The following is a 19,115-nucleotide window of genomic DNA, read 5'->3' on the forward strand; positions in this document are numbered from 1 at the left end:
ATGCATTATCATGGGAATACAGGAAAAAGAAATGTAGCTCCCCATAATTTTTTGGTGTGATTTTGTGGTGAAGAAGAGGAGTGCAAACAATCTCTCTTTGTCATTTTTCTCCTCTTCTTTTTCCCCCCCTTGATTGTGTGTGATAGGCATTGCATAATTCACCCTTTCCCACCGGATCCATTTGGTTCCTCCTCCTCCTCAGGAAGTGGAGACGCCAGAGACAAGGACTGCCTTCAGCTCCTGCCTCCTTCCTGACTGTGCCTGTGATCGCTCTGCCATGCCCTGTTCTCTTTTAGCCAGGAGCTGCAGGCCGTAGCGAGGGACCACGCAGGGGAAGGATGCATTTAAAGCAGGATGTGTGCTGGATGCTGGGAGACACGGCAGTGATAGCAGCAGCAACAGCGAGCACGGAGGGCCTGGGAAGCGCCCACCCCCTCTCTCTCCTCCTTTTCCTCCCCCCCTGCAGGACCATGCTTGCGTGAGGGATGAGGCTGTGCACAGGGACGCCAGGCCAGAGCTGCGGCCTACTTCTTCTCACAAGAGCCGGGCTCTCGACTGCAAGATCTGTGAACGCTTTGCCACCATCAAATCAGCATCTTTGGTAGGCAGGCTCCCTCTCCCCGCCGTTTGCATAAGAAATAGGGGGGTCTCTCTCCGTCCTCTCAGCTGCACATCTGTAGTCATGGCAACCGGATCCCGTTAATGAGTGTCATTTTTTCCATCCTCCGTTTCCCTCTCTGCCTCTGCTTCTATGTGTGTGTAATTGTTTGACATTCTACAAAATCTCTTTCGATATCTGTTTATCTAGAGATGTCATGTCTGTTTGTTCTTGATTTCAAGCAGTGTGTTGCCATCTCTCTACCATTTCCATCTCAGAATAGCAGGCCTGCATATAAGGCTTATTCCTATTGAGCTTTCCATTTCTAGCTATATTTATTTCATACACAATTATATTTACACTGTTATTTGTCTATTGTGATATTCAAGGCACCCTCATATGTTCATGTATAAGTGGTTTATTGATACATGGATGCTAGTGTTATGTTATTTGTATAAAATCTGAGCCATGATCAGTCAGTGAAGATTATTATGCCCTGACCAAGGCTATGTACTGTAGCAAGTTGTATATAATGACATACTATATCTATCTATATATATTTATATCATTCTATCTATCTATATATATCTATATATATCTATATATATCTATATATATAGATATATATATATATATATATATATATATGTGTGTGTGTGTGTGTGTGTGTGTGTGTGTGTGTGTGTGTGTGTGTGTGTGTGTGTGTGTGTGTGTGTGTTATTCTCTTGGTCATGGAAGCCATAAGTCATGTATTATTTCATTGAAATAATTAATTGATTGGACTTTCTGTGGATGTGCTCAGTGACTACAGTTGTAATTGGAGTATAGTTAGTGTATTGTGGAGTATTATGGACTGTTACCGTGTATGGAAACTCTTTACAGGGTGACATTCAAGCCCTGTGCTCGACAGTGAGCTCTTTTCCACTTAAAGTAAAGCCAAAGCAAAGATATTCAATTTGGCTCAGGTATACACACTTATTGTTATTGTTATAATTACAATGCATTTTTTGCATGCAAAACAATGTATTTGTTTGTGTATTACAGTAGTTCTATTTGTTTGTCCCACATTCAGTCTCAATGTTCATATCTCAATGCTCAATGCTACAGTATAATCCTCCTTCTCAGGCTGCAACACGTTGATATCTCTCTCTCTCTCTCTCTCTCCCTCTCCCTCTCCCTCTCTCTCTCTCTCTTCCTACTTTCTGACCCCTGGCTCCAGGTCACCAGGTAGATCCAGGAGCATGAGCAGGACTCTGAGCTGCGGGAGCAGATGTCTGGGTATAAGCGCATGCGGAGGCAGCACCAGAAGCAGCTGATCGCCCTGGAGAACAGGCTGAAGGCGGAGATGGACGAGCACCGGCTCCGACTGCAGAAGGAAGTGGAGACCCACGCCAACAACACTTACATTGAACTGGAGAGACTGGCCAAACGGCACGCCGTTCACACCGACAAAGAGGTGAAGGATACTCTACATACAGTGGTAGATACAGTTGGTATGCATGACATGTACAATTGAAGACAGTCCAACTTCTTTGTTTGATGGCGTACCAATATGCCTTTCCAGCATAATGTTAGAACGTTTCATAGCTAATTGAGGTGACAATAGTCATGATTCTGGAACATGTTTGTGTATTCACACACAGATCAAGGCAGCTACATCCGAGGAGCGGAGGATCCAGCAACAGATCATAGCCCAGCAAAAGAAGGAGCTGACCATGTTCTTGGACAACCAGAAAAAAGAATACAGACTTTGCAAAGACAAGATCAAAGAGGTGAACACAGTCTTCGTTTACAGTTGTTCCTTTAATAAATAAAGCAGCTAGAGACACTGATGCATTTTCTAACATGACCCATATCCATAGAGCCAGAGGTCGTATTTCACAGGATTTGATCCTGTTTTCAAACCTTGCCTCTTATCTACTGTAAGCAAGACATTGACATTACCTACTGTAAGCGAGACACTGACATTTACACATTTTAATGATTTGACATTAGGTGTGGGTATCTTTAGCACTAAGCCGTGTTTGTGTACTGTGTGTTGCAGGAGATGAGCGAGGACCCTAGTACACCCAAGGAGGAGAAGCAGGAGCGTCTGTCCAGGCACAAGGAGACGGTGCAGCGCTCGCAGGCTGAGGAGGAGGCCCATCTCCTGGCCCAGCAGAGGATGGTCTACGACAGGAGCTGCCGGGCCCTGAAACGCAGGACACTGTTCAGGAGGCACGAGTTTGAGCAGGAGCAAATGAGAGAGGTAAAGTTCCCGATTCGACATTTCGGCTAACACACCCACACAACATACAGTACTATACAGTGCCGATGATGCTTGGAGCTCTATCATTTTACCTCTTATCAGCTAAAGTATGATTTGATTTTCAATTCATATGGCGCTACAGTGATAGAGCTCGTATCCCATCTTCTTTTGTTAGCCAGTTTACTTTGTAGATAGACTAATAGTACAGTGTATCTGCCATTGAAAAAAATCACCTGATAGTGACGACATCTGAACATGAGAAACGCATGTTACAGGAGCTGAATAAAAAGAAGACCCAGAAGGAGATGGAGCAAGCTCTGATGATCCGGCAGGATGAGTCCACCCAGGAGTTGGAGCGGCGGCAGCTGCAGACGCTGCAGAGGCTGCGCGTGGAGCTCATCCGCCTGCAGCACCAGACAGAGCTGGAGAACCAGGAGGAGTACAACGGCCGGCGGCAGAGAGAGCTGCACAGGAAACATGCCCTGGAGCAGCGGCAGCAGCCCAGAAACCTCAAGGTGCCGTAGAGTTCATGGTAGATGCTAAATGGGATCCTTGGGATGACCCTTCCCTAAATCTGAACCCTTACTGTCACCGTTACCTTAATCCTAACCCTAACCGTCACCTTAACCATAGCTGTAACCATAACCCTTATCTAAACCCAACACTAACCTTAACCCTTATCTTAACCATTTTAAATAGCAATTTAAATAGGGGGACACCAGAGTTAACATTTATCTAGAGTTTATACAGTACAGCAGATATACTGTACATTTGGTTGACTATGAGCCAATGTTAAAGTGAGGGTATGGGCTATGGTTAACTCAGTGTGGGTCTAGTTCTCAAATCAGACATTTGAAATAAATCACGTAAAAAAAGTGATTTGAGAGTTATGACCCGTTTTGTGGATTACACAGTGCCAGATTATGTGCAGGTAGTCCTAGAATAAGATGAAGAAGATTAATAATTAGGATGTAATATATTCATTAGTTTGATGATGATGAAGATGCATTTCAGATGCATTTTTACTACATATTTGTATTCCTCCCTCTGGAGACGTTGGAGATGCAGATCAAGAAACAGTTCCAGGACACATGTAAGGTGCAGAACAAGCAGTATAAAGCCCTGAGGAACCATCAGCTTGAGGTCTCCCCCAAGAGTGAGCACAAGGCCATCCTAAAGACGCTAAAGGAGGAGCAGACGCGCAAGCTGGCCATCCTGGCTGAACAGTACGAGCAGAGCATCAACGAGATGATGGCCTCACAAGCGGTACGAATGATTCACTGAGAAGATCAACAAATGACTACGATGTATTCAAGTACATACAGTTCATACAGTAATACCATGTTCAAGCATATTTTTGGTCATTTTCTCTCTCATGGTCTACAGATGCGTTTGGAGGAGGAGCAGGAGGTGGAGTGCGAAGCACTGAAGCAGCAACTGCAGCAGGAGATGGAGCTCTTGGACGCCTACCAGAGCAAGACCAAGGCCCAGACAGAGGCCCAACACCAACAGGAGCTGCAGAAGTTGGAGCAGAAGGTCTCCTTACGTAGAGCCCACCTGGAGCAGAAGGTTGGTTTCCGTTCTATTATCGTAGATGTAGCAGGTAAATCAGAGTACATTTTTTTGCATAACAAGTTACATTTACATTTCACTCTCAAAAGGAAAGAAATGTAAGATGCTCATATTATGTCAAACTATAAAACATCCTAATTGTGGTTGCAGATTGAAGAGGAGCTGGCCTCACTTCAGAAGGAGCGCACTGAAAGAATCAAGCACCTGTTTGACCGCCAGGAGAGGGAGATGGACACTTTTGATGCAGAGAGCTCACGGCTGGGGTTTGGGAGCTTAGGATCCCTGGACTTCCCCAAGGAGGATGACAGATGAAAGTGGATGTGTGTGTGTGTGTGTATGGAGGACCTGACTCTTCACTGCTGATGTATGGTGTAGACACACGTGCCTGCACTGACTCACTGTCAACTTGATCGCCCATCGTCACATCCACAGTGACAAAGCTGGAAAACTCTCTCTTTCCCTCTCCCCCCCCCCCCCCCCCCCTCTCAGCAGTCTTTTAGATATCACATCATAGCATTCACATGTTATGTGCAATGGGAACTTCTTTTGTGACACTCAAAGGGGGAAAATAAAACAAAATAATCCACAACAACAACTGAAACCAAGTGTGTGTACTGTAACTCAAAAGGTAATGCGTTGGTGATTACAAGAAAGAGATGAACATAAATAAGAACAGACTTTTTCCTCCCATGCCATCACCCTCCTTTTGGTATGAATTGAGTAAATTCAGGAAATTTTAGTAAAGATTAGCACTTTGATATGTTTAAGTATTATCCCATCATGTTCATATGATGCTTAAAGCGTATGTTACATCGAGGGACATTGCGATTGTGGAATGTGAGCTGCGGATTCCACCGTGGTGTTTAGCTGCTTTGTCTTTGTTTCTCTCACTGAATGTGAATAATACTGTATGTACATACTGTAAGCTAACAGAGGGTATTGGAATGGTGATCTTGTATGTAGACAGTTTTATGGAGAGCTTTTTACATACTTCCATATTGTGCTAAAGCATACTGTATGGTCCTTCACTTTTTAAAAGAAATTAAAAAATACTTTATTTTATTCATTGTTCAGTATTTAGGATTAATTGGCATCAGTTTGATCAAGCTGTGTATTTTATCACAATGATTCAACTCAAGTAAAAACTGCTTATTATTGCATGCACTTTAAAGACAAATTCAGGTTGTGAAGTGAAGCATGAATCTGTCAGAGATTTTAGCCGTTTGTAAATAAAAGTGGTCATAGCATTTTTTGTTTTAATGCCTATTGATAGTGGACATAAGCGCCATATTTAATATGACAATTTCACAAATGCCTTTATTTAAGTTGTGCCTACCAAGCTGTTTTTATTTGTTATTGTTGTTCTTTTTATTTCGTTAAGCACGGCCAGCACCATTGTATGTTCCATCCAGAATTGTGAATCATTTGATGTTCACTAATCAAAGGTCTTGTAAAGAGAAATGGTGAGAATTGTGCTGTATAACTTTTGATATAAATATTTGTATTTGAGAACATTAATAGCAGATACAAAAGTATTGGTCATTACTGATGACAGAACTTCACATTATAATCAGAAAAATGTTTTTCCTTTTCTTATCAATAGAACGGACATGGTCATATAGTAGATACACATAATTAAAATCCAAACCCCTAAAAACTTTTATCAGATTGTATAAATGCAGTATAATGCTATTACAGAATTACTGTAAGTACATGGACTCATTGATTTCTTAAAGCTGTCTGGTTATGGTTATCCCAGCAGGTTGTTGCTATGGTCTGGGTTGCATTTAAGTCATTGCTGTTTAGTAACCAGATTTACAATGTTTTGCAGTGTTCATGGTAGTAATTGAACCTGAGGTTGCACAATGTTTCTATTACAATGTCTAGGAAGGAAATTGTGAGGTGCTCGATTTCTAATACCACCATTAGCCTTTGTAGTTCTTTGATATACAGTATACAGAGGACTAGATTGAATGCCTGTCCATGGATGTTACAAAACATTTTTGAAGTGTTCAGTGTGATCAGTTTTGAACATTGTTAAGATCTTGAATGCAACCCTGGTAATTTCACAGATACTCTCTAACTTGCCCCCAAATCTTTTGTTATTAAATCCTAGAACTCATATCAATGATCTAAAGTCATGCTCGTCAAAGAGGTGGACCGGGCAAGTGAGAATTGTATAACATCTGACACACAGACATTAAAGAGAACTTCTGAAATTCAAATTACATATATAAACACTTTATGGAATATGTGTATGCATTCTATACTGATGACATACAATAGCCAGATTCACAGGGGGTACAAGTTAATCCGTAGGCCCTACATTCTGGAATCATTTGCATTATGTAATCCTTTCCTTTGGATAGGGCATGTTAAAAGGTCAGGAGGCCCCTCATGTGTTTGTGACCTTTGACATCCTTACCAAGCTATGGGCATGTGGTAGTTTACCTCTCTCATGACACTATGAAACCCTTTATCTGGTAACAGTTGAAGCTGTCTTAACAAAATGGTTGAAATCCATATCCATATGCTCCTCTCTCTTGGAACGTGTGGGAGACTGGTTTAGGCCTGTAATGAACCAAGCTGATTGTGTGGACTACAGTTATTAGAAAGAAGATGTATTTAGCTAGAATAAAGGGGACTTTCCTAAACAAACCCACACAACATTTCCTGTGTGGTACAGAGATGAAATAAAATAGATTACCTTGAAACATGATGTCTGCATCAACATCCTGCATCCAATGTCAATAGTCCCCTGAATGAATGTGCTACCATTCTATCCCAAAATGGTTAAATGCTATATATATTATACATACTGTATGGGCCTATGAAGCAAGTGTTACCACAACCATACTATTGCTTATGTAATCTCAGGACACACATAAATAGTTTGTGCAATTCATACTGCATGCAACAGAGGGAACAGTCCAAATCTCCTATACTGCTGCTGTGACCTTGTGGTGAGGGAAGTTACAATGTGGTGCTTCCTGTGTTTTTGATGTCCCGTGGTACCATGTAAACTGTTTGATCTGAGTGTTGGGGAGTCTGTATGAACTGGCAAGAATTCAACAGTTCCTTGAAATGTTGAATAGCTGTGGCATCAGCAGCAAAATGCTTTTATGCCATTGGGCAACTGGAAAGTACCCAAGGATGGTAGACGTGTTGTGGTAGGGGTGGTCTACCCTTACCTGAGATATGCTGACGAGACTGTGGTAGCGTCTGTGTTCCCCCTTACTATTCTCAAGCAGTCAGTGGTCTTATTTCAGAAAAAATAAGCCACCTTTGAAACGCAGTAAGTAGGTCAAAGTCATGAACAGTGAAATCAATGCAGTCTCTGCCACCCAATGTACATGATTCTCACACACAGCAACACCGAGACTAAAGATACCTACCATACAAAGATTTACACATTGTCTGATCTGTCTGTCAAGTTTAGATCAATGACTCATTGGATGTCTCTATGAGGACAATAGTTTTCTACTCCCACCAGTACTGTTTATATTTTTGCCTGACAAGAATAGCTATGCCTGCTTATTTCCCTTATCACATCATCCTTGGTGACTTTCTAAGTGATGATGGAGATTATTAGGTAAACCAGATAAATCTGTCTGTTAAGAGATGAGGTCATCCCCTTGTCCTTCGTAGAGTCTTCTATGACCAGACCCATAAAGATAAATTGCATGGGAGTGGCACAGAGTGAAGATCTCAGAGGCTAGATGAGTCAGGTAAACAGTTTGTCAAAATGTTGAAGTTAAGGAAAACTTTTTCCGGTGTAATTTCATGAGTCGTCACCCAATGACTGATCAGTGTTTCACAGTCTGGTCAAGTCTGGTCTGTGGTTAAACAATAAGGCAATCCATCTATTGACTACAACATGACATTGTCTGACCAGCATTTGAACTATTCTCAGGTGATGAATAACTCATCTGTGACAAAGTGTTATACTGTAAACAGTACTATATATATACTGTTTCAGGATTATCCAGACGGAGTACATTTTGCATATTTCAAGAGTCAAGGAAGTATGGCTAATCAATGTTATTATTTTAGTGCTATGGACAAAGGAAGGACAGTACCCTAAGCATGTGTTGTGGTGACATGGTCGCCTGGCCTAGTTAAGCAACCACAGTGACCCCCTTTTTACGCACTAGCGAAAGTCTCTGATGGAGCAACTCTTCCTGTGAACTCACAGCTTCCTGTACTCTAAGCACGAATATAAGTGTTTCTCGTGAATCTGAGAAAGTGTAAAGGGTCTTAAACTGACACAATCTATTTAATCTATTTCTGCTTCTGATAAGAGTACAGTAATACATAACTCTCTTAATGTCAGCATCTACAGTACAGTGTGTAACTCTTGACTGCTCACTAACTCACTCAACAGAAGAGATACGAATAATACATTCAACATCCTTCATAAGACTATTAGAAAAAGGTTCAAGGTTTTTAGTTCAGAGATAGACTTACTTTTAACCAAGCTACTGTACGTGGTACACTGAATACAATGATTAATCTGGCATCAAAGCACTGTCTTACACATGGTTACACATGGTTTGAATTCATGAAATTGAGACATGATTACAACCATACTCATCATATCACTGGCATCCGCTGACTTACTCTAATGCAACTTATTAGTCACTAGGGGGCGATAGCACTGACAATCTACAATGAACTGCTGAACTCAGAGTGGATGGTGATGTCAGTCATTGGTGTGTAACAAATGACCTCATAGGTGTGTACAAAATTACTAACTATTGTACACTTTGCTACAGTAATTAGTAAGTATATAATACTCAGATGTAAGATGTGTGAATATATGTACATTATATGATTGATGATGATTTAATCACAAATAGACACACCTGCAATACATACACACTGTAGATAAATGCATCATCCATATTGAATAATAATGAAGTCAGTGAGGGAGGTACTTATTCATATCCATATGAAAATAATAAGAAAAAATCTTTTCTGATGAAAAAAAAAAGATTCTGGGAAATTTAGTTGCTTCACACACAGTACGTCATTTCCTCTGATGACAAATGTGTGGTTTCAGTCTTTAAAAAAGTTGTTCAGGGGAGTGATCATGACTAGTCTGTGCACTGGGCCTATATCACTGTGTGGGAAATGTATGGTCATGTAAAGAGCATGTATCTCCAGCTCTCCATGTTACAACCAGCAACAAGTAAGTACTATAACAACATCAAACCAGATAATTTATTTCATATAGGCTACTGAAAAACTCTCTTTGGACATTATGTAAAATATTTAGCTTTGCTGTGATATCACTTTCTAACTGGGGGCAGGTACTGTACTGTGGCTGTATTGATTATCTGCATGATTGGACACCTGGACCTATTTTTGTGAATGAATGAATGCATGTGTACTGTACAGGTGCAAATTAGGTTGCCAACATACTTCACCTCTGCTCATTATAACAAAGCAACTTATTGCAACATTGTCTGACTATTTCAGCACTTCTCTATATGTGTAGTTTAGATTATAATGTAACACAGCAAGTCACATAATTGAGTGACAAGGATGTATGCGTCATTAATCATTAATCATTAATTTCTCTTTCTCCTTAGCCTTGCTCTATCTCCTATTGGTTATGGCTATTGATACAACAAGAGGCAGCACATCATGTAGGAGACAACAATGTGGGAGTTCCCTGCAAAGAAGTTTGAAGCTTACCAGGCTCACACACAAGGAATCGACTGACCTCCTAAAAACATATGTAAGTAGAGAATCAAAGATATGTATCATTCTCTCTCTAGTGTCATGTGTCCTTGTGCAGTGAAACTGAGCACAGTCTAGTGGATAATCTAACTAGTAACTTGTAACTTGTAGGCATACAGTGAAAATACTGTATATTGTTGATTGAGTAGCCACTGGTTGATAGTTTTAACAGTGTGTTTGATTGAACTTGACAGATGTCAGTTCACACTTAATCATAGTGGTTAGTTACAGTAACATTGGAATACCTGACAGAAATGTGATTAGAAATGTATGCTCTTATTGCTTGTATAATCAACATTGAAAAGAGAAATATGCTGTGCCTACCAAAGGGTTTGGGCTTAGAAGTTGTTTTTAATGTTCTGTAAGATATAACTTACACCTGTACCAAAATCCATTTGAATTTGTATGCCAACTGAATCCCAACTGTTTTGTGAATTGATCTGCAGAAGGCCAGTCAGGGAGACATGTCAGAGCTATTCTGCAAGATGTCAATCGCTAACGTTCCTGACCCAAACATTTCTGGTCTGGATCCATCCGAGCGGATGCTAAGCACCTACTCCCACTTCAGGGCCTTTCTACCACACCTCAGGAGGGTCACCGAGCAACAGACAGACTTACAACCACCCTCAAGCCCCCTGCTGAGTGAGCTAACCAATGCCTATAACCGCACCAGTGGCCTGGCCAACCAAATAAACTGCATTTACCAAACTGTCTTCCCAAACATGCCCATACCAGTCCCTGTAGATGGGCCTACGTCAGTCCCTCCCTCCCAGAATGTATTCCAGCAGAAGGTTTATGGCTGTGTGGTCCTGAGGAGATTCAAAGAATTCCTGTCACAGGCTACGCGTGAACTAAAGACCCTTAAAGGCCAGGTTTGCACCCAAAAAAGGAAGACTCAGGAATATGCACTTTTCTGAGGATGACGTCCAGTGGACTTGCCCAATCACTTTTCCACATGCACACTCATTATGAGCTGCCAGGTGGAGACACAAAAGGATAACTGAGTAACAAGGTGACTGACTGACTGATGATCTTTGTCTAGGTCTTTATTTATTCTATTTATTATTTATTTCTACATTGTGTCTTTGTAAATCATGAAGACCTTGAATAACATAAAGATATTATGTTTTTGTAGATAATATGTTAAATTATGTCCAATAATAGAACTGTCCTGCAATATTGTTGAATGGTCTGAGATACTGTGATATGTGTGATACTGTATGTACCTGCTGTGTGTACCTGAGAGAGAAATTAAAAAGTTCTGTAACTTAACATGATGCTTCTTGCAGTCTGTGCCTAATTAAAGTGTGAAACTTCAGGCTATCCCAACATGAGAGGTTATTGTCAGCCAGGAAGCTCTTGAGACGCTGACTCTGTGATCTCAGCTCACTATGACGCATGTCTTGAAGATAGCACAGCATCAGATAGGAAAGATTTTGTGAAACTGGCTGGCTGTCTGGCCAGTCACAAGGTGTGGGTGTTGTTGTGTATGGGTCAGATATAGTACTGTATGTGCATGTACAGTGAATGTGTGTGTGTGTGTGTGTGTGCGTGAGTGCGTGTGTGTGTGAGTTCAAAAATATGGTTAATAGTAATCTACACCCCTCCCTACAATATCATCATCATCAATGTGCGTCAAATGGCATTTAAATTAATACATTAATTAATGTGCATATACATAACTTGTCCTTAATGCCATTGTTACCTGCTTTCCAATGCAGTATATCAGCAGCCTGTACTGACACTGGTGCTGGCAGTACCAAAGGATGAGTCATAATTTATTTAGATTATCCATTACACACAATATAATACATACTGTAGCGAACTAGCAACTGATACGTTTAATCAAACAGGTGTCAACTGTAGCATGCTACCACCAAACCTGAGAAGCTGGTCAACAGAGGGCGATGCTCTCTGCATTCTAAATACCAATGATAGTTTGAAAAAGAGCTTAACTCGATCATTTAAAGTGAACTTTTCAAATCAAGAGGTACAGACATACCAACAAAGACTTCATCTATCCTTTCCTCAGGTCACGAGCTTGCTTAAAACTGGAAGTTGAGGAGGGATTCACTCTAGGTCATGAATCAAGTTCCCTGTTTTAACCCAGGACTTTATTTAAAGCCAAGAACCAAGGGGGTACGTCTGGCCAACATGATGTAATGTTTAACACGTGGATGTACTGTATTCATCCTAAGAAGTGATGGTGTTTTGTGTAAATTATGCATTGAGGATCAGTCCTTTTCGGATTGAAAATTCTTCATTACCAAAATGATTCGATTGTGCCAAGGCACTGCATTTAGCGCTGAAGTTCAAAATAAGACAAAGGTCATACACAAACCCTGAAAGGGAGAGGATTACAAAACCTCAATGTCAGCTAGAAATCTGTCAACAACTTTCTGAGAAATAGGGAAGACATTTTGGGAGGAGTGTCTGCAGGAGTGTGTACAGGAGTTGTTCATGTAGATGGAAAATATGAGAAGCACTGATTCTCAGTTATACTGAGAACAGAGTTGGAATTGAAAAGACGTCAGAGGGACTGGGTTTGTGGTTTGTTGTTCATGGTTAAGAGAGGTAAAGTAAAGGGGAGACCCCCTTACCACTTCTCACAACTCACATACTGTACAAATATATGGCTCAGGGAGAACAGCATAAACATATGGGTCGGTGGGACAAGAAAATATGATAAATCAGGCACTTTTTGACTAAAGCTTTTTTACACAGGTGTCCTTTTGTCAAACTGAGGATTTCAAAAACCATGACAAATATTTCCCAATCAAAGATTTTATTTTGCAAACGTTTTTTTTATAACAATTTGAATGCAATAATGGGCAATAATGAGATAATGTGAATATAAAGAAGCTTGTGCGGGTTAAGTGAAGTCATTACAGATGTGACTACATTCAACCAATCAAATCCATGCATGCTTTCCATATTGTTGAAGAGCAGATAAATAAAACTAGACATTTGCCTTAAATGGATGTATGGACGGTAGGCCTAGATCATTTTACACTGCATAATATCATGTATTTGAATAATACAAAGTATGGGGAAATTCAATTTCAATGTGGATGTGTGTGACATTTTTCACATTCTTTGGTCGCTAGAGGGCAGCACATACTAATAATCATGTAAGAATGTACCTCAATGTTTTGTTTGCTGTTTTTCAGTACCCCGGAATCATCAGCACATTTATTTGGACTCTCGAACAAACATAAGACATATTCAGTCAGATATTGCTTTGTGTAGTTGAGAATAGAGATTTTCTATTTCAACTTTGTAGTGACAAAAACATGAGCTGTGACATATAATATAATACCACCATTCCTGAATAGTTACGGTACATATGGCCCTGCAATCACAGCACAACAGTTATTAACTAGGTGTGCCATATTGTAAATCAAAGAGGAAACATGTAATCATGTTACATTTCAATGTGCACACTTGGTGTGCAATGGCCTTTAACTTGTACACTCATTACATGCAGCTCATACAGTAACTCATGTAATAGTGCCATGCAGATATTGGTATGTGAAAAGCTTACAGTATCTTAATTTAATAAAGCTCTGTATATGGATTCATAGTAAAACAAGAAAAACAAGTTGTTACATTACCATTTTATATAACTCTGACTACTGATAACCTTTGAGCATCCATAAGTAAACTGTATTTTCTTTTACAGAAGCACCTGCATTGATTATTGCTTGATTGTACTGTTATTGTACTGTCATTGCATTTTGTAATTTAAATGATTATTAACTGATTGAGTGCATACTCTTCAATATACAGTAATATTGAGTGACAGGCAGCATATGAAACTCGTTCATACATACATACATACATACTAATCTCTGCATATTTGCATAGCTATATATTTATATATTCAATGCATTTGATTAGTAACAATGTTATAGTGTAAAAGGCATCTACTGTAAATAGTAATACCTGAATATAAATATACTCTTTCTGTAACAACCCCAACGCAAACAATATAAACATAGGCCTTCTATTGTTTGTCAAACAACTTTAACTACCCACTTAATAAAGAGAAACGTAAATTGAAATAGTGCATAAGTGCTGCATAGTCATTGAAAATGTGAATGATTTTCACTTGCACAGTGTCGTTGTATCCATATTCAAGAAGCGAATATTCATTCTTGTCTCAATCTCGATGTCTTTCAATATCTAAAAAAAGAAAAAGAAAAAAGGTTTTTCTATCAGTGAATTGATTAGTTACTAAAATGTTATGTACCAGCAAAACATTATTATTTATTAAATGATGAAGTACATGCTTTTTATGAAGTATATTTTTCTATGAATATCAAGCTTTCTTACAAACCTTTAAGAAATGTTCAAAAGTGATCCCCTCGTAAAATTCATCTGGCTCCTAAGAAAGAAACATTTGTAAATTGACAATAATGTGAGAGATGATAATAGAAAAAACTAAACTTAATACGTAATGCTGCAAAAGGAAACATATTTAGTAAAAAAGCTTCAGTACCATGTGACCCATTGAGATACTCGCCACCTCCAGCATGGCAGCGTCTGCGATGCCTTTTGCCGTCTCCTTCCCCAGGGCTCCACTCCGAGACAGCAGCTCCTCCACCACCTACAGCACATGCATAGGCAGGACAGTCATGGAAATTCATTACAGATTAGCCAATAGCAGAAATTGATATTCAATGTTTACTGTACCAATATATCTATATGTTACGGTACATGTGGGAATACGGTACATGTGGGAAAACTAGGGTTAGGGTTAGGTGATAGGGTGCTACGGTTAAGGTTAGGGTTAGGGTTAGGGGTAGGGTTAGACATGCCAGCATGTACCAAGTCGACGTAGCACCTAACCCTAACCCTAGTTTTCCCACATGTACTGTATTCCCACATGTACCGTAACATATATATCAATATATCTGTGATTAGAATATACTCAAACAGTTGTCACAGTTAAATCATATCTCCAGTTGAAATGACAGGATATATTGTAGGGCTTACATGTCTGTATTCCTCCAGTGTTATTGTTCCATCATTGTCTGTGTCATGCATGTTAAACAGGACTGTGGAGAAAAGGACGTGTTACATTTACACCCATACATTCTTGTCTGTCTCATAATAACTGTATGGGAATGGAGATATGTGACACGTTCTAATGTTTTGGTCCTCATATCGGCAACCAATCAAAATGTTCAGACTTTTCTTTTGAAACACGGAACTAAGTTTCAACATTGTTCAGAATCACAACACAACCTCACTAGTCAAGCCAAAATACTGCATCGCAATGGATTCGGTGAGTAATCCCCACTGCTACCTAGTTAACTATAACACTACTTTACATTGTTAGCAGGCTCACAAAACAAGCTGTTGACTAGCGATGTGTCATTGTCAACAACGCGGAAATGTATTCAGATTTTCTGAAAGAAAAGTCTGATCATTACATCGAATCCTGACATGAGGACCAAAGCATTAGAACGTGTCACATATTTTGTTGTATGCGTTACATGCTAGTGACATGTTAACAGATCATTTAAAGCAGTATGAGCTGTACTCTATACATACAATTGTTATGAATATCGTTTTCAAGGTTTTAAGTAGAGCATGGTTGGATGAATTATCATTTGAGGAGACCCACAGCGTAGTTTCTCGTTCCTGACGCTCTCTCGCTGTTCCTCTGTCATATGCAGTGTTGGGGGTCGGAAGTGGGACATGACTACCAGGAACTCCTCAAAGCCAATCTCCTGAACTGTCCCCACACCATTCTGATGGAAGTTTCTACAGAGAGAAAAAAACTAACCTTTAATACAAATTAGGTTTGGTTGAGTAATGGGTAACATATCTACAGTATTAGTTACAGTACCAAATGTTTAATTCCAGCCAAATCGCTGTATCTAAATTAATTATCTACAGTATCATTAAGTCACAGGGTACATACTGTAACAATATATGAGCTTGCCAATCATGGGAATATAGGCAGAGGTTTTTGGAACAAGATGCTGAACCACCTGAAAAAGGCTTCCATCATCTGGACAAATTAGGTCATTGCATCTTTGTGTTCCTCACTAGTAGTCACATCTTACTGTACAACCAAACCAGCTATTCCTACCTTTTGTCAAAGAAGGCCTCTATAATTTGGGTTCTGATTGGATTGCATGCCAGATCTGGGATTGCATTCAGATCATTTCTCCTTTAAGTGAATGGGAAAAAAGTGTCAGGTGTGCAACAGGTCCTTTTACACACAATGTTAAGCAAATACATGAGCCATGCGAAACCTGTAAAGCTGGTTTCTAATAAATTGATTTTGAATGGAAAGGACAATGTATACTGAAATGCTTTAACAAGGAACTCAAAACAAGAACAATCCAAACAAGAAACATAACAAGTACAATACACGGAAAGGCATTTTAAATTTGTTTACATTTTTTACATTTAGCTGACACTTCTTTCCAAAGCGACTTATAACAAGTACATTTTGTCTAAAGTAAGTGAATCATCATCATATCATATACATCAGTCATCATAAGCAAAAACGCATGGGCCTTTTCATAGAGGTTAAATGGCTAATTAAAGGTTCAAAGTTGCCCTACCGCAGTGTGTCTTCATTGTGGCTCAACTGCTTGAAACGTTTGTGTAGGATTCCAATCTGCTCAAGGGAAACTAGGAACAACAAAAGCAACAATTGCCTCATGAGCCCAAGACACAGAGGGACACCCTGCCAGTCTTCAGCACCAATCTGAGGGCCTTTGTTGAAGCCTGCAGACTAATGCTGGAGACTTGGGTAGACTCAAGAGGTGAAATCATGTGCATCTTCAAGCAGCATATCTGCAACTAAGCAAACACCAGGCAGGCAGCACATCAGTTATTACTAACCACTAAGCTATACCAAGCTGCATGATTGCTGTTTATAGAACTTTGCAACTGCAATTATGTGACGTTTTTCTTCAGTACGTTTCTCTAATTGATAATGAAGTATTATCAAGGCTACCTGGCGTCATTCTCACTGTGAACAACACTACACGTTGTATGCAGCGGGCATTGCTAGTCTCTATACAGCATGTTCAGTTAATAGTAATTTTGTGTCCATAAACAGCAGGATGTAGATTTGTATAGAGTATGATCCTTCAGTACTATGCTAAACATTCTCGCCTCGCATTAGACACTGTAGAGACTGTAGTAATAACATAGTAGTAGTATAAATATTAGAGTAGTTATGTGACTGTGTATTCTGAGAGGACATAAATAACCAAGAGACCATTATGGCAAAGTCTCTGACTCAACCACAAGGATGAGCTCAAATAATTCAAATATATTCAAACTAGGATGGATGTCTAGTGATGGCCACAATGTTTGAATAAAAAGCAAAACACTTTTTTTTCATCTGTGTTCTCTGAGCTCCAATAAGAAAACAGTAGCTACTCTTGAGATTGTGTATGACCACAGAGGTGTATGTACACCTTTACCTTTCACCTTTTAGGGATTGAATTCTCAGTGGTAGTGAAGAGAAGTAGTGTGACATTTAAGGCAATGGCAAAGATGTAACCTACTGGGAAAACAGCATAACTGTTCATGGCCTTTTAAGTGTTTGCTCTTCGAAGCTATTTCATTTATTATTCAGTGTAGTTCAGTCAAGCCCACACTGTTAACTTACATAAGCCCCTTGAAGAAAAAAAAAAGTTGCTATTCCACACTGTCAGTGAATTATTCACAACAGCTGCATTGAGACTCTAATTTAATTATGCCAATATAACCTACAGCTCTTTAAAAAATAATCGGGTCTATAATGACCACCATCGAGTCTCCTCACAAGGACGTTCCATAGTTAACCAGGTAGACAATCTTCTCATTGTTGCTGTGGTTTTGGGCTTGGTGGCCCCTTGGTGGCCCCTCTTCAGGCAGAGTGATGGATTAGGGAGGACATTGCAGTGGCAGTAAATCCCCATGCAGGCATATGGACAATTAATGCTCTTCTGCTCTGAAATCCCACAACCTTTTTCCTTGAGAATGGGAGTTTTATCTGGGAGTTATTATATTTCACACATGCCTGCGTAGGCGACAGCAGGAGATACGATTAGGTCATTGAATAGTAACACCTAGTTGTTTGTCAACAACAATCAGTCATCATACATAAATAAATAACATAAATACTCACAGCCCGTCTTCTCTGCGAGATCTCGGTACTCGGGCTCACCAGGTAGCGACTGTAATGCGCCCATGACTCGAAAAACCCTCCCGTCGACCAATCCAAACGCATGGAAATAGCGATTGGTCTCGTCGCACCGCACAGGTAGGCTACTGAAACGAAGACGATGGCCTCAGTTCAACAGATCTGTTTCATTAATGGCACATCCTCACACCAACTCCTGTTACAGGTCTGTGATGCAGGTTTGCTCTGCTTCACCCCAACCGTCCACTAGTCTCTATGAAGGAGACCTACGGTGAATTTATGCAAAGCTGTCATCCTCTGCAGAACGCGCACTTCCGCAAGTTTGCCACCGACTACATTACATTACATTTTCAGTATATAATTACAACAGCCTAGCCATTGTTTATTCACTTCGATCCATTCAAGACCAAGCATTTAGCTAGTTGACACATTTTTGTGTTTTTGTATACAGTAGTAGCCTATATTATACTATAATATGGCAGAGATCCGTGACAATACATGTTTTTCTATTTACTGCACCACCATATTTTAAGACATACAACATATATAATATGTCCTGTACTATTAGTTATTCGTCGATTTGGATAATCAATGCTATAGGTTTGAAATGTACGAAAATTAAACATGCAACAATATCAGCATGTTGCGCAACCACAATATTTTGCCACCATAATATTCAGACTAACATAGGCTATAATAACTATAAGCATCAATTCCTCTTATAACTTTCATGGAAGTGTAGTAGGAGATGTTACTGTCTGTCATGAGCTGTCCGTGTCATGTCAAGTGCG

The 19,115-nt window shown here is 39.8% G+C and overlaps 3 protein-coding genes across 3 annotated transcripts; 2 read left to right on the forward strand and 1 right to left on the reverse strand.

Moving 5' to 3' along the window:
• Nucleotides 1-472: 472 nt before the first annotated feature.
• On the forward strand, nt 473-4,730 carry taok3b (TAO kinase 3b; the record flags this gene model as incomplete). The annotated part of the gene is made up of 8 exons (XM_080530129.1): nt 473-601; nt 1,818-2,054; nt 2,242-2,370; nt 2,643-2,846; nt 3,122-3,361; nt 3,900-4,112; nt 4,233-4,415; nt 4,569-4,730. Exons 2-8 carry the CDS (start codon nt 1,869-1,871, stop codon nt 4,728-4,730), a joined length of 1,317 nt encoding a protein of 438 aa, XP_080386255.1. The 5' UTR covers nt 473-601; nt 1,818-1,868.
• A 5,305-nt stretch (nt 4,731-10,035) lies between these two features.
• On the forward strand, nt 10,036-11,080 carry m17 (IL-6 subfamily cytokine M17; the record flags this gene model as incomplete). The annotated part of the gene is made up of 2 exons (XM_080529487.1): nt 10,036-10,161; nt 10,610-11,080. The coding sequence occupies 2 exons, from the start codon at nt 10,036-10,038 to the stop codon at nt 11,078-11,080; spliced, it is 597 nt and encodes a 198-aa protein (XP_080385613.1).
• A 3,190-nt stretch (nt 11,081-14,270) lies between these two features.
• Nucleotides 14,271-18,373, reverse strand: tescb (tescalcin b; the record flags this gene model as incomplete). Its single annotated transcript, XM_080530342.1, has 8 exons — nt 14,271-14,348; nt 14,503-14,550; nt 14,665-14,772; nt 15,162-15,223; nt 15,796-15,935; nt 16,267-16,347; nt 16,748-16,817; nt 18,310-18,373. The coding sequence occupies 8 exons, from the start codon at nt 18,371-18,373 to the stop codon at nt 14,271-14,273; spliced, it is 651 nt and encodes a 216-aa protein (XP_080386468.1).
• Between the last annotated feature and the right edge of the window lie 742 nt (nt 18,374-19,115).

This window comes from Nansenia antarctica, assembly GCF_963989245.1.
Source record: "Nansenia antarctica genome assembly, chromosome: 4".
Lineage (NCBI taxonomy): Eukaryota > Metazoa > Chordata > Actinopteri > Argentiniformes > Microstomatidae > Nansenia > Nansenia antarctica.